General features: G+C 37.6%; 1 protein-coding gene across 2 annotated transcripts in view; it reads left to right on the top strand.

Annotated features, from left to right (window-relative positions):
• The window catches only part of dis3l2 (DIS3 like 3'-5' exoribonuclease 2), a 307,005-nt gene that overhangs the window by 86,958 nt on the left and 206,909 nt on the right, over positions 1-13,138 (top strand). For both annotated transcript variants that reach the window (XM_073041187.1, XM_073041186.1), the window contains exon 7: positions 8,733-8,866. In XM_073041187.1, the coding sequence (XP_072897288.1) occupies positions 8,733-8,866 (134 nt within the window). The remainder of the gene's footprint in view (positions 1-8,732; positions 8,867-13,138) is intronic.

Genomic DNA, 13,138 nt, shown 5'->3' with positions numbered 1-13,138 from the left:
GCTCCATTATTCTCACTTTATCCATTATCCTTTAAAATTGTTCCGATTGTTGACCGACTGTAACCTAACGTTTTTCCAATAACCGATGGTGTTTCACCTCTTTCCAAATGCTTTATTATTTCCACTTTATTTTCAATTGCAATTGCTTCCCGTCAACAGAAAAGAAACATTGTGGGCGGCGGGTCCTGAGCTCTGCCGGCTCCTGAGGTCCGCTGGGTCCTAAGGACCACCGCACTGAATTCCCCGGGTCCTAAACTCCACCGCACTGAGACAGGTTAAAGGGGACAAGTGGGGGCTTTGCTGGGTTTGGGTATTTGATCCTCCACAATATTCCGCATGGGAATTTAAATTGGAGGTGGCAGGTTTTTTTTGCGAGGTTGAGTTGCGAGCTCGACATCAACCCGGCACGGATGGTACGGGAGTCACTGGATCGACATCTATCACTAAATTGAACTCGGGAACCTCCATTCTCCAGCTCAGTGCTGATCTCACTGTGCCACCAGCCGACTGGAATGGGGGAGGGGGGCAGGGTCAGGGTGAATCTTACTAAGAAAAATTTAAGCCAAATACAAAGCTAAATACTCAACACAGTGTCAACGGCAATGACTTTAAATGGCGGACGGCGTTGCAATCTGACTTACAATGGCAGACGGCGTCGCGATCTGACTTAAAATGGCGGACGGCGTCGTCCTTCCTCGGTTCGTAAGTACGAGTTGTCCGTAAGTCGGACGTTCATAACTCGGGGACTACCTGTATTTATATCATCCCCTGTCTTTCCAAATGTGTGCATATCTTATCCCTCTGAATCCTCTCCGATGACTTGCCAGTCGTAGACGTTAGACATATTGGTCTGTAGTTCCAAGGTTTTTATTTGCAGCACTTCTTAATTAAAGGTGCAGCATTAGCAACTCTTCAGAATTTTGCCACCTCATCTGTCTCTAACAATTTCTTTTTTAGCTTCCTACAGTGTTCTGGATATACCTCATCAGACAGGCTCCACAGATTTATTTAACTTCAGAAGTTTTAAAGTTCAAAGTAAATTTATTATCAAAGTACATATATGTCACCATATACTACCCTAAGATTAATTTTCTTGCAGACATTAACAGTAAATATAAAGAAACAATAGGATCAATGAAAAACTGCACACAAGACAGACAAACAATCAATGTGCAAAAGACAATGCAAAAATAATACTAATAATAGTAATAATTAGATAAGGAATAAATATCGAGAACACGAGATTAAGAGTCCTTGAAAGTGAGTCCTTGGGTTGAGCGCACAGTTCAGTGTTAGGGTGAGTGAAGTTATCCCCTCTGGTTCAGGAGCCTGATGGTTGAGAGGTAATAACTTTCAGAACTTGGTGGAATGGGACCCAAAGTTTCTGTACCTCCTTACTGATGGCAGCAGTGGGAAGAGAGCATGATCTTGGATGGTGGGATTCCTTAAAGATGTACATTGCTTTCCTTCGAGAGCGCTTCTTGTAGATGTGCTCAGTGGTGGGGAGGGCTTTACCTGTGATAGACATGGCTTTATTCACTACTTTTTGTATGCTTTTCCTTTCAAGAGCATTGGTGTTTCTGTGCCAGGCCATGATACAACCAGTTAGTATACTCTCCACCATGCACCTGTAGAAGTTTGTCGACGTTTTAGATGATATGTAAATCTTCGCAAACTTCTAAGAAAATAGAAGCACTGCTGTGCTTTCTTTGTGTTGGCACTTCTGTGCTGAACGCAGGAGAGATCTTCTGAAATGATAATGTTCATGGAATTTAAAGTTACTGACCTTTTCCTCTGATTCCCTGATGAGGACTGGCACATGGACCTGTGGTTTTCTCCTGTAGCCAAAAATCAGCTCTTTGGTTTTGCTGGCATGAAGAGAGAGAGGTTGTTTGGTTCCCTCCTACATGCTGATTCATTATCACTTTTGAAATGGCCAATGGCAGTGCCGTCATCAGCAAACTTGGCGCTATGCTGAGTTTCAGCCATAAACATAAATCAAGTAGAGCAGGGGGCTAAGCATACAGCCTTGTGGTGCACCTGTGCTGATGGTATTTTGGAGGAGATGTTGCTAATCTGAACTGACTGGGATCTACAAGTGAGGTAACTGAGGATCCAGTTCCACAAGGAGGTATTGGAGCTTCTTGATTAGTTTTGAGGTGTTGATAGTATTGAATGCCGAGCTGTAGTCAATATAGAGTATCCAGATATATTCATCTTCACTGTTCAAATGTTCCAGGGTTGAGTGAAGAGATAATGAAACGGCATCTGCTGTTGACCCATTGCGATGATAGGCAAATTGGAGCAGATTCAAATCACTTCTCAGGCAGAAGTTGACATATTTCATTGCCAGCCTCTCAAAGCACTTCACCACAGTGGATGAAAGTGCAATGGATGATAGTCATTGAAGCAAGTCACCATATTCTTTTTGGGCATTGATTGGACATCATCTCCTCTCCTGCAATGCAGACTATCCTCAAGACACCCCTGTTTCACTTGAATCTTCTAGCCCATGTCTTTCACCAAGGTAACAACAAAGGAACAATCAATATTCATTGAGGACCACGCTCATCTCCTGTGGTTCCGCACATTAATGTGCACTTTAGTTTTTGAGAGGCCCTGTTCTCTCCCTAGTTACTTTTTATCCCTTAATATACACAAAATCTCCATCAATTCTTCTTTATCTACTCTGCCATATATATTTCACACTCTCTTTTTACCCTCCTGACTTACTTCTGAAGTATGCTCCTGTGCTGCTCCTACTTCTCCAGTAATTCACCTGACACACACATGCCTTTTCCCTCACTAGAGCCTCGGAATCTCCTGTCATCCAGGAAATTAATATACTGCAGTGATATCTCATCTGCATCATTTTGTTAAAAGCTGTTTGTTTGACTGACAAATTTTGTTCTTGTCTTACATTTTGAGCTTTTGCAGTTTTCCTTCATTTTACACTGGGTTCACTCTTACTGCATTTCCTTGAGCATCAGCTGTACCTTATTGTTTACCTGCACTGTACTTTTTTGTAGCAATTACAATTTATTCCGCATTGTTACAATCAGCCTTCCAGTTACCTAACTTATCATCCTTTTCATCAAGAGATCTATACTTGCTCCAGTCTCTTATATTCTCCGCAATATCCTCTTGCAAATAATTTTCAGCCACCCTATTACCTCTAAATTCAGTTGCTTAATGGATTTGTATGGTGTGAATACTTGGGGAAAAAAGCCTCACTAATGATTTAAAATGATAATCAATAGCCTTGTTAAAGAAGTCGGTTTTAAGAAGCCTCTTAGAGGTGGATAAAGAGGTGGAGTGTCTTAGAGAGGGAATTTTGAATGTTTGGTCTGTAGTAGCTGAAGGCAGTTTTACCAATGATAGTAAGTACGCCAGAGTTACCCTAATTTTGTTCGAGGACAGTAAGGTTCTGGATAAGTTTTTAGTGACTGGGAAGGGTGGGGGATGAATTTTTAAAAAGAAATTGTCATAGCTAGGCATGCTCAGAAAGGTACAGTAGCATGCAAAAGTTTGGGCACCCCGGTAGAAATCTCTGTTACTGTGAATAAATAAGTGAGTAGAAGATGAACTGATCTGCAAAAGTCATAAAGTTTGATGAAACATTCTTTTCAACATTTTAAGCAAGATTAGTGTATTATTTTTGTTTTGTACAATTTTAGGGTGGGAAAAAAAAGGAAAGGAGCACCATGGAAACGTTTGGGCACCCCAAAAGATTTGAGTTCTCAGATAACTTTTACCAAGGTCTCAGACCTTAATTAGCTTGTTAGGGCTATGGCTTGTTCACAATCATCATTAGGAAAGGCCAGGTGATGCAAATTTCAAAGCTTTATAAATACCCTGACTCCTCAAACCTTGTCCCAACAATCAGCAGCCATGGGCTCCTCTAAGCAGCTGCCTAGCACTCTGAAAGTTCAAATAAATGATGCCCACAAAGCAGGAGAAGGGTATAAGAAGATAGCAAAGCGTTTTCAGGTAGCGGTTTCCTCAGTTTGTAATGTAATTAAGAAGTGGCAGTTAACAGGTATGGTTGAGGTCTGGAAGACCAAGAAAACTTTCTGAGAGAACCACTTGTAGGATTGCTAGAAAGGCAAATCAAACCCCCGTTTAACTGCAGAAGATATTCAGGAAGATTTTGCAGACTCTGGAATGATGGTGTACTGTTCTACTGTGCAGCAACACCTGCACAAATATGACCTTCATGGAAGAGACATCAGAAGAAAACCTTTCCTGCGTCCTCACCGCAAAATTCAGCATCAGAAGTTTGCAAAGGAACATCTAAACAAGCCTGATGCATTTTGGAAACAAGTCCAGTGGACTGATGAAGTTAAAGTAGAACTTTTTGGCTGCAATGAGCAAAGATATGTTTGGAGAAAAAAAAAGGGTGCAGAATTTCATGAAAAGAACACCTCTTCAACTGTTAAGCACGGGGGTGGATCAATCATGCTTTGGGCTTGTGTTGCAGCCAGAGGCACGGGGAACATTTCACTGATAGAGGGAAGAATGAATTCAATTAAATACCAGCAAATTCTGGAAGCAAACATCACACAGTCTGTAAAAAAAAAAAAAAAAAAAGCTGAAGATGAAAAGAGGATTGCTTCTCAAACAGGATAATGATCCTAAACACATCTCAAAATCCACAATGGACTACCTCAAGAGGCACAAGCTGAAGGTTTTGCCATGGCCCTCACGGTCCCCCGACCTAAACATCATCAAAAATCTGTGGATAGACCTCAAAAGAGCAGTGCATGCAAGACGGCCCAAGAATCTCACAGAACTAGAAGCCTTTTGCAAAGAAGAATGGGCGAAAATCCCCCCAACAAGAATTGAACGACTTTTAGCTGGCTACAGAAAGCGTTTACAAGCTGTGATACTTGCCAAAGCGGGTGTTACTAAGTACTGACCATGCAGGGTGCCCAAACTTTTGCTTCGGGCCCTTTTCCATTTTTGTTATTTGAAACTGTAAAAGATGGAAATAAAAAAGTAATCTTGCTTAAAATATTAAAGGAATGTGTCATCTTTAACTTTATGCCTTTTGGAAATCAGGTCATCTTTTACTTGCTTAGCTATTCACAGTAACTGAGATTTTGACCAAGGGTGCCCAAACTTTTGCATGCCTCTGTAAATATTTATTTCTCATTGCCCTAAAGAAAGGAATTTTGAATCTCTGTTTGAGCCATCATAGTCTGTGGGGTGAAGTTACTCTAAGTGCATTTCAGAATTTTTAGCTAGCCACAAATGAAATAATGGCAGTATATTTCCATGCATCTTGGAGGGTCCTATGTCCCAGGTTCTCCTCATTCTACAAGGCAGAGTTTGTGAGATGCCATCGTGACTAAAGCTTTAACTCTCTCTCCCATGGATGTCAGCTGACCTAATGGATATTTTCAACAATTTGTTATTTCACATGTCCAGCACTGGTGTATTTTACTTGGTATAGGAGTGATTCATGTAAGTTTAGAGTTGCAGATCAGCCAGAAGGATACTCTATATCGACTCGGCTTTGATCCATGGAAGAAAATCGTATCTGGAAAATTCGTCTACTCATGTAAATATGGCCCTTTTTATAGCAGGATGGTTCTGACATGATTTTCAAATTCTTTGTTCTCCACAGTTTTAAAAGCTAAATGTTCCATTATAGAATGGAACATATTGCTAATGCAATTCTGGACCAGTTGAAGAAATTGCAAAACTATCATATCCTTTGCTCATTATATGTAGAAAAAGTCTTGCAAAGAAATGACTTCATTCTTTCCTAAAAGCTAATTTAGTTTGCTTAGGCATACAATTATAATAATTTGAGAAAACCGGCAGGATTTAATTCAAGGTGAATGATGTTGAGTACTTCCGGTTTCCTTTTTATGAACAATCCTTAAATAATATCAGCCACATTTCATAATTATGCATGCCAGCTGCTTGCTTTAATAAAAGTAATTTTTTTTTTGCCAGGTGCTTCGACCTGGTATTGCAGAAGACTGCTTATTCATGGCAGTTTATTCATTATTCTCCTTAAGGCAGGAAAAGTGACTGAAAAAAATGGTGGCTTTGTAAAATTAATATAATTGTTGTCTCTATTTTGAAGATTGAGAATTGAAAATTGTTTAGATGTTGATATGAAAATACATTTAATTTTTGTATAACTTAAATTTTATCATGGAATTTACAATACATGAGCAACGTAATTTTTTGTTGCATTAAATCAAACCTGCACTAATATAAACAATATTGGAATACATTGGAATGGCATTTCTATATTACACAATATTTTTGGATTCTTACTCAGTCTTTTTAACAATGACTTGATGTTATAGAAATTGAATTTTTTTTTACATCTTTTCAGTGGTAGTATGCCATTAAATGTATTTATTAGACAATTTCATCTCACTTCCTGAATATCAGTCATGCTTTCTTTTCATAATTTGTCCTTTAATAAATTCTATGCTCTTTGCATTATTTACAAAAAGAAATGGTGATAATTTGCACAACTAAATTTGAGATAGAATTGTCAATTTGTGTGGTTGTCTTTGTTATCAGTGTGCATTTAAAAAAATGATTTTTGCCATTACTAATTCATTGTTTGACCATATTCACTGGAACATTTCATACAAGGACCATGAAACATCGCTACTTATGACCAAATCCTCTTTGTAAATTTACAATTTTCTTTATTGTTCAGTGTATTAATGCAACTTAACGTTGCATGTGCATTGTCAAAGGATCTGCTTTTCTGTTGCAGGAATATAGAAGAGATGAAAAGAAATGAGTTGATGTCCCATTGCTTATGTTGGTGTGATTGGGGGGGGGGGGGGGGGTGGAGAACTTGAGTCATTTTTTCTATTTCATCCCTATGCTTGCGATTCTTTGTCATAACCATTCAGTCACATACTTGTGATTGTTCACTCTTTTGTATCTATTGATCTTTCTTTATTGAACTCACTGTGGACTGATGGGTGGAACAAATTATGTCAGAATGAAAGCCTTAAGTTGTGCCATATTCTTTTGGGTCAAGGACCTTGTGGTATTCATAGCCTCGTACTTTTCCCTGACAGCTGATCTCTAACAAGAAAGTTGTCAGTAGTATTTCTAAAACATACGAAAATTATGCAGGTTACTATCTTGTAAATTTCGCCTTGTTTCTGATCCTGCTAATAAATATTCAGAGAACTGTCTGCAAGGCAGTCCTCTGATTAACTTGTTTTCTTTCCCGCTGTGGTAATTTTAAATATTTGTGGTTTACATTGACTTGTGTATGATGAGCTGCATCATTCACAGCTGTCATACCTATAGTTTGGATTTGTTATCTTTTAATAATATGAAATTTAAGAGACGTACTTTATGAAATTTTGTACAAAAAATACTGGAAATGTGATAAATGTGCAGGCTGAGATTAATTGTTTATATAATAGCAGAATATTCAAAAACTAGTTGAGAACAAATCAGTGTTTTTTTCAATTCTTTCAGCTTTGTGGGAAATTTTTTGGAGTGATATGGAAATAATGGATAGTTGCCAATTTTGAGGAAAGAAATTTGGAGGGAAAGTTCTCAGCTTTCTGTTCTGAATGAACAAGAAGTATTTTTTGAGATGAGGAAAGAAACTGCCTAAATATTTCTTCATGAACCAAGGTTTTTAACCTGGAATTAACAATTAAGTAAAAAATATGTCTCTAATCATCCTTATGTTTGTTTCACAGAAGTAAAATAGCACTTAATTGTTTTTTTTGTCAAAATTGTATCAGGACAGAATTTAATGCCCACACCAACCTGGTTTTTAAGCAATTCTATGAACAGGTGATCATTATGATTTTAAGTCAGATTATTTTTCATACTGTGCATACTAAGACTACTATTCTCCAAATTCTACATGCTTCTAAGATAATTGCTCCTTATTAGCTGGATTTCCACATATGACAAGTCAACTGTCACGATCCACATATCACGGCACACTCTCGATTAAGCTATGTCTTATCACCTCAGGAATCTACCTAATTTGATGCTTCAAACAGGAAAAGACTGATGAAGCATAAACCATTGCAAACCACATTGAGTTTGTAGGCAACTTGTCTTAGATTATTAGAAGCTATTTTGTTTTGCCTCCTTGTTATTAGCAATTCTTCAGTTATGTCAAATTATTCTACACAACCACTTGCTTGTGTAGTTATCAGTGATGGAGTGAGTCTTATTTGATTGTCTCAGAAATCGGTTTCTATTATTTCATTATTTGGGATTGATGCCTTTACCTGGAATGTGAGAAGAATCAAACATTAATTATGTTATCTACATGACAGATGAAATTTCTGTAAACAGTGCTGTAATTCTTCAGAAGTGTGCATTTTATTCTAGAATTGATTGCTTTACAGCGCCATAAATTAGTTCCTTAGATTAAACTTTATGCAGGGCATCTTTTGGTGCAGGGTAGAAATTTCAGCAATATATCTTAACTTTTAGAAGGACTATTGTTAAATTATTGTCTGTGCAGATCCACACATTTGATTTTTTTAAAAAAAGTTTTTCAATTAGTTCATGGTTACTGTTTCAAGAACTGCTATATTTAGTCTCCAATACTTAGTAATACAAGAATTCATTTTCATTTGGATGTTTTATCTAACCTGAATTTAGAACTTAACAAAGTACATTTTTGATCAAATTTTTAGCAAATGAGATAAATGTAACTTACCTCTTATGTAATGCTATATGTTCGCTCTAATTGATTTTTGCAGCCACTGGTTCTGATGGATTACAATCTGCTGATGGTTTCACCAGAATGCAAACTTCAACACAGGATAAGTTTTGCAAAATGGCTGCAAATGATTCAAGAAATCATCCAGATAGGTTCCTTCAAAAAACTGGCAAGGTGAGTCAGTTGTCTATAGGGGGATAATGATCCAAATTTATGGTAATCTTAGATGAATATCAGATTTCATGAAAAATGTCACACCCTTGCAGCAAATAGTCACTTGTCTACTAAATTTGCTTACTTTGTCTTTGTATATATCTTTAATTTTGCCAATTTTAATACAAATGAAGAGCAGGGATCATGAGCTTATGTGATGGGTTTAATTCTACATATCAGTGCTCATAAGAATCGAGCTGATGTCTTTTTCTTTTGTTACTTTACTATGGAATTTTACTTAACTAAAAATTTAATCCCAAGTTGTTTCAATGCAAATGCACATTCAGAATTTTGCTTCTTCCCTTTTACAGACTGAGGAAATGTTGAGATTACTGTGTGTACCAGTTTTATTTTGGCCTATGTATCCATCCATTATCATTTTATCAACTTTATGTTGCACTTTCAAAATTCTTCAACGGTGGCTTAAATTTAGATAGCACCTTTAATGTAGCAAAGGTCCCTTGATACTGTACTGAAGATTTATCATTTAGCACTTGACAATGTCAAGTGTCAAATTCAGAAAGATATGTACAGTCCATTTGGTTGGGGAGAAAGCTTCCAAATGGAATTCAATCCAGAGAAGCAACAAAATAATGCATTTGGGGAACACCAATTCATCAAAGGAATACATCACAGTAACTGGAAGGATATATATGGAGGGATTTTGGCATATACATGCATAATCCTTACAGATGATAGGACAGGTTGATGAAATGCTTAAAAAGTTGTATAAGATCATTTTCCTTATTCTATGAGGCATAGAATTTGAGGGCATGGTAGTTATGGTAGAACTTTATACAGCACCTGCCATTCTGTAATTCTGTTGTGTAGAGTTCTGCATACCCTGTAACAGAAAAAAATGTTTATCATCTTTTAAAGGTATTAATAGGGAAATTATAGCTATGAGGAAATATTGTATAGGCTGTGATAATTTTCTTTGTGACAGAGGACACTGAGGGCAGGCTTAATTGAGGTGTATAAGATTGAAGATCCTCAATAAAGCAAATAATGAGGACCTATTTCCTTAGCGGAAGGGTCTAAAACCAGGCTATGGATTTTTTTAAAAAATCATGGAAGGATTCGAAGGGGGAATAGCCATGATAGTGCTTTAAAATTCAGTGATGGTTATAGAGAAAAGGAGAGGTCAATGCGGAGTGATTTGCAAATGAGTAATTTTGGAAATTGGTGCCAGTTTAGATTAATATGTGCAGGGATGATGAATAAATGGGATATACAGTGACTTAGGAAATGTATAACAGTATTTTGGGTGATCTTAAGTTTATTGAAGGTTGAGCTCTAGAGTTTGTCCAGGAGACCATTGGAATTACTAGGGTTGCAGATAGGGTTTAAAACTAATCAAAATTCAAAGTAAATTTATTATCAAAATATAGATATGCTACTTTGTGATCCATTTGGTATCTACAGGAAAAAAAGAAATATAATACAATTTTATGAAAAACTATACACACAGAAAAAAGACTGACAATCAACCAATGTGCAAAAGAAGACAAATTGTGCATGTAAAATAACACTGAGAATATGAATTGTAAAGAGTCCTTGAGAGAGAGTTTGCAGATCATAGTATCAGTAGAACCGGGGTGGAGAAAGGCTTCAAGATCTGCAGGTTGATAAATCAGAGGGCAATGAAGGAGCAGTGGCATGGGGCAGTGAGGGGTTGGGGGTGGAACTAACGGTCATAGTGTGATATGCCCAGATATAAGATGCAAAAGAAAACATGAAAGACAGAGCAAATCCAGAGTTGTAAATAGCTGTAAGAAATCAAAACCTAATGTTCTTTATTTGAGTGCATGTAGTATTTACATCGTAACAGATAGGTTGATAGCACAGATAGCAAAACAAAAGTATGATATGGTCGCTGTAACAGAAACATGGTTGCAGGGTGACCAGAACTGCGTGCTTAATATTTTAAGTTATGCAGGTTCCCAAAAGAAGCCACCAAAGGGAAAAAGGAGGTAGGTGGCATTGTTAAACTTTTGCAGAGCTGAGTCAACATATAATAGCAATGGATAGTGATGTGAAATCAGTTTGGTTTGAACTTGTCAATAGCAGGGAAAACTACTACGACTACCATGTTGACTCAGGCCTAGGGGGCCGGCGTCGGGCACAATGGCGGACTCTCCACTCCTCCCTCTCCCTCATCAGTGTGTTCAGTTCATCTACATTAGCCATGCCACTATCTTCTAGGAGCGAGTTGATCATAGTCTTGGGAGGGCGCCCAGGGTTCATCCTCCCATGCTTGGGCTCCCATGTGACGACTAGGCTGGCAGTTAGCTCAGGGTGGCGTAGACAGTACCCCACTAGTTGCAGTCTGCTCGCCTCGATTTTAGTGAGCATTGGTAGGTTGTCATAAAGCTCAACGTTTGTCATGTGCTGTTGCCTACTCATGTCAAGAACCATCTGGAGCATTCGTGTATAACAACCATCTAGTAACTTTCGCTTGGTCTTGGTGAGTGTCCACGTCTCGCATCCGTACGTGAGAATGGACTTTATGACTGCTATGAAGATCCTCTTTTTGAGCCCTCTGGTCAGGTTCGACCTCCAGATTTCCTTCATGTTGTTCATAGTCCTCCACGCCAGCGCCTTCGGTATCTTTATGTCCTTCTCCGAGCTCATCGTTGTTGACCTGAGGTACTTGAATTCTAAGACTTTCTTAATTGTATCATTCTTTACGGTTTTGAGAGTACCTTTGTCGCAGTTGAACATCATGTGCTCTGTCGTTTTAGCATTTAGGCGAAGTCCAACTTCATTGCACTCAGTTTCCACTCTTGGCAGCAGCTGGGAAAAGGAATAGTTTATAACTCCTCAAAATTTGATCTCTCAGTAGGTCAAAGCATAAATGGGGAAATATCAAGAGCATGTTTGATGAAGGGAGCTGAGATTATGGGGGATTTTAATCTATATATTAATTGCCAGTTTGATTTATCCAATGGAATCATAGAAGAATTTCTTGAATGTGTAAGGGATTGTTTTTAGAGCAGTATATTGCACAGCCTACCTGTGAATGGGCTGTTTGCATTTGGTTTTGTGGAATGAGGAGGGACAAATGAAGTCTCTTGTCTTTAAAAATTTCCTTGATTGGTACCCGCAGTATGATAGAATTGCAAATGCAGTTTGAGGATGTCCCCTCAGATCAGTAACTAGTGTCTTCAGTTTGACTAAGGGCAATTATAATGGTATGAGATTGAAGTTGTTTAAGGTAAATAAATTAAGAGACAGATCAGCAGCGGAACAGTGATAGATGATTTATGATGTTCAGCAAGAGTTTGTCCTAATCTGAAAGAAGGATTCCATGAGAAAGAGGAAAATCCATTGCTACTGAAGAAGGTAAATATAATATTTAATGTAAAACATGGCAAGGGCTAGTGATAGACCAGAGAACTGGGAAGATTTTAAGATCTAACCATAGAAGACCAAAGGTCATATAAGAAAGGTGAAAATGAATCTCAAGAGAAAACTTGCATGTTTTATAAAAACAAACAGTAAAAGTTTATGGGGTGCGTAAATAGGAAGAGGGCAGCCAAGGTCAATGTGAGGTCTTGTGAGAACGAGAATGGTAAATTAATATGAACAAACAAAGAAAAAGCTGATATATTGAATACAATTTTTGATATCCTTAAGATATCAGATGAACTAATTGACAATAACACGTTAGAACTTAGAAAAATCTCAATCACAAGGAGAATTGAGGGCTAAAGGCAGACGAGTTGCCAGGAACTAATGGACTATATGCTGTAGTTTTACAGAATGTGGCTGCAGACATGGTGGACCCATTTGCTGAAAATTTTCAAAACTCCAGGACAGTACCAGAAGTTTGGAAAACAGCCAATGTAACTCTTTAGTTTAAAAAAGAAGAAAGGCAGAAGGTGGGAAACTACAGACCAGTTAGTTTTAACAGCTATTATTGGTATGATGCTATAGTCAATAATCATAGAGGAAATAGCTATTTATTTTGGTAAGATGAATATTATGAAGCATTCTCAATATGGTTTTATGAAAGGTAAATCATAATTGACAAATTGCTCTTACTTTTGAGGATGTAACAAGTCTTATTGTTAGAGAGTATCTGTAGATGTGGTGTTTTGCATTTCCAAAGAATGTTTGACAATGTGTCACATAGTAGACAGGTACATAGATTAAAATCCCATGATATTGGAGAAAGTGTGTTAAAATGGTTTAAAATTTGGCTCTCTCAAACAAAACAATTGGAATAAA

Source organism: Hemitrygon akajei, chromosome 3, assembly GCF_048418815.1.
Source record: "Hemitrygon akajei chromosome 3, sHemAka1.3, whole genome shotgun sequence".
Classification (NCBI taxonomy): Eukaryota; Metazoa; Chordata; class Chondrichthyes; order Myliobatiformes; family Dasyatidae; genus Hemitrygon; species Hemitrygon akajei.
The sequence above is the reverse complement of the archived record's forward strand: the minus strand, read 5'-3'. Positions and strand labels throughout refer to the sequence as shown.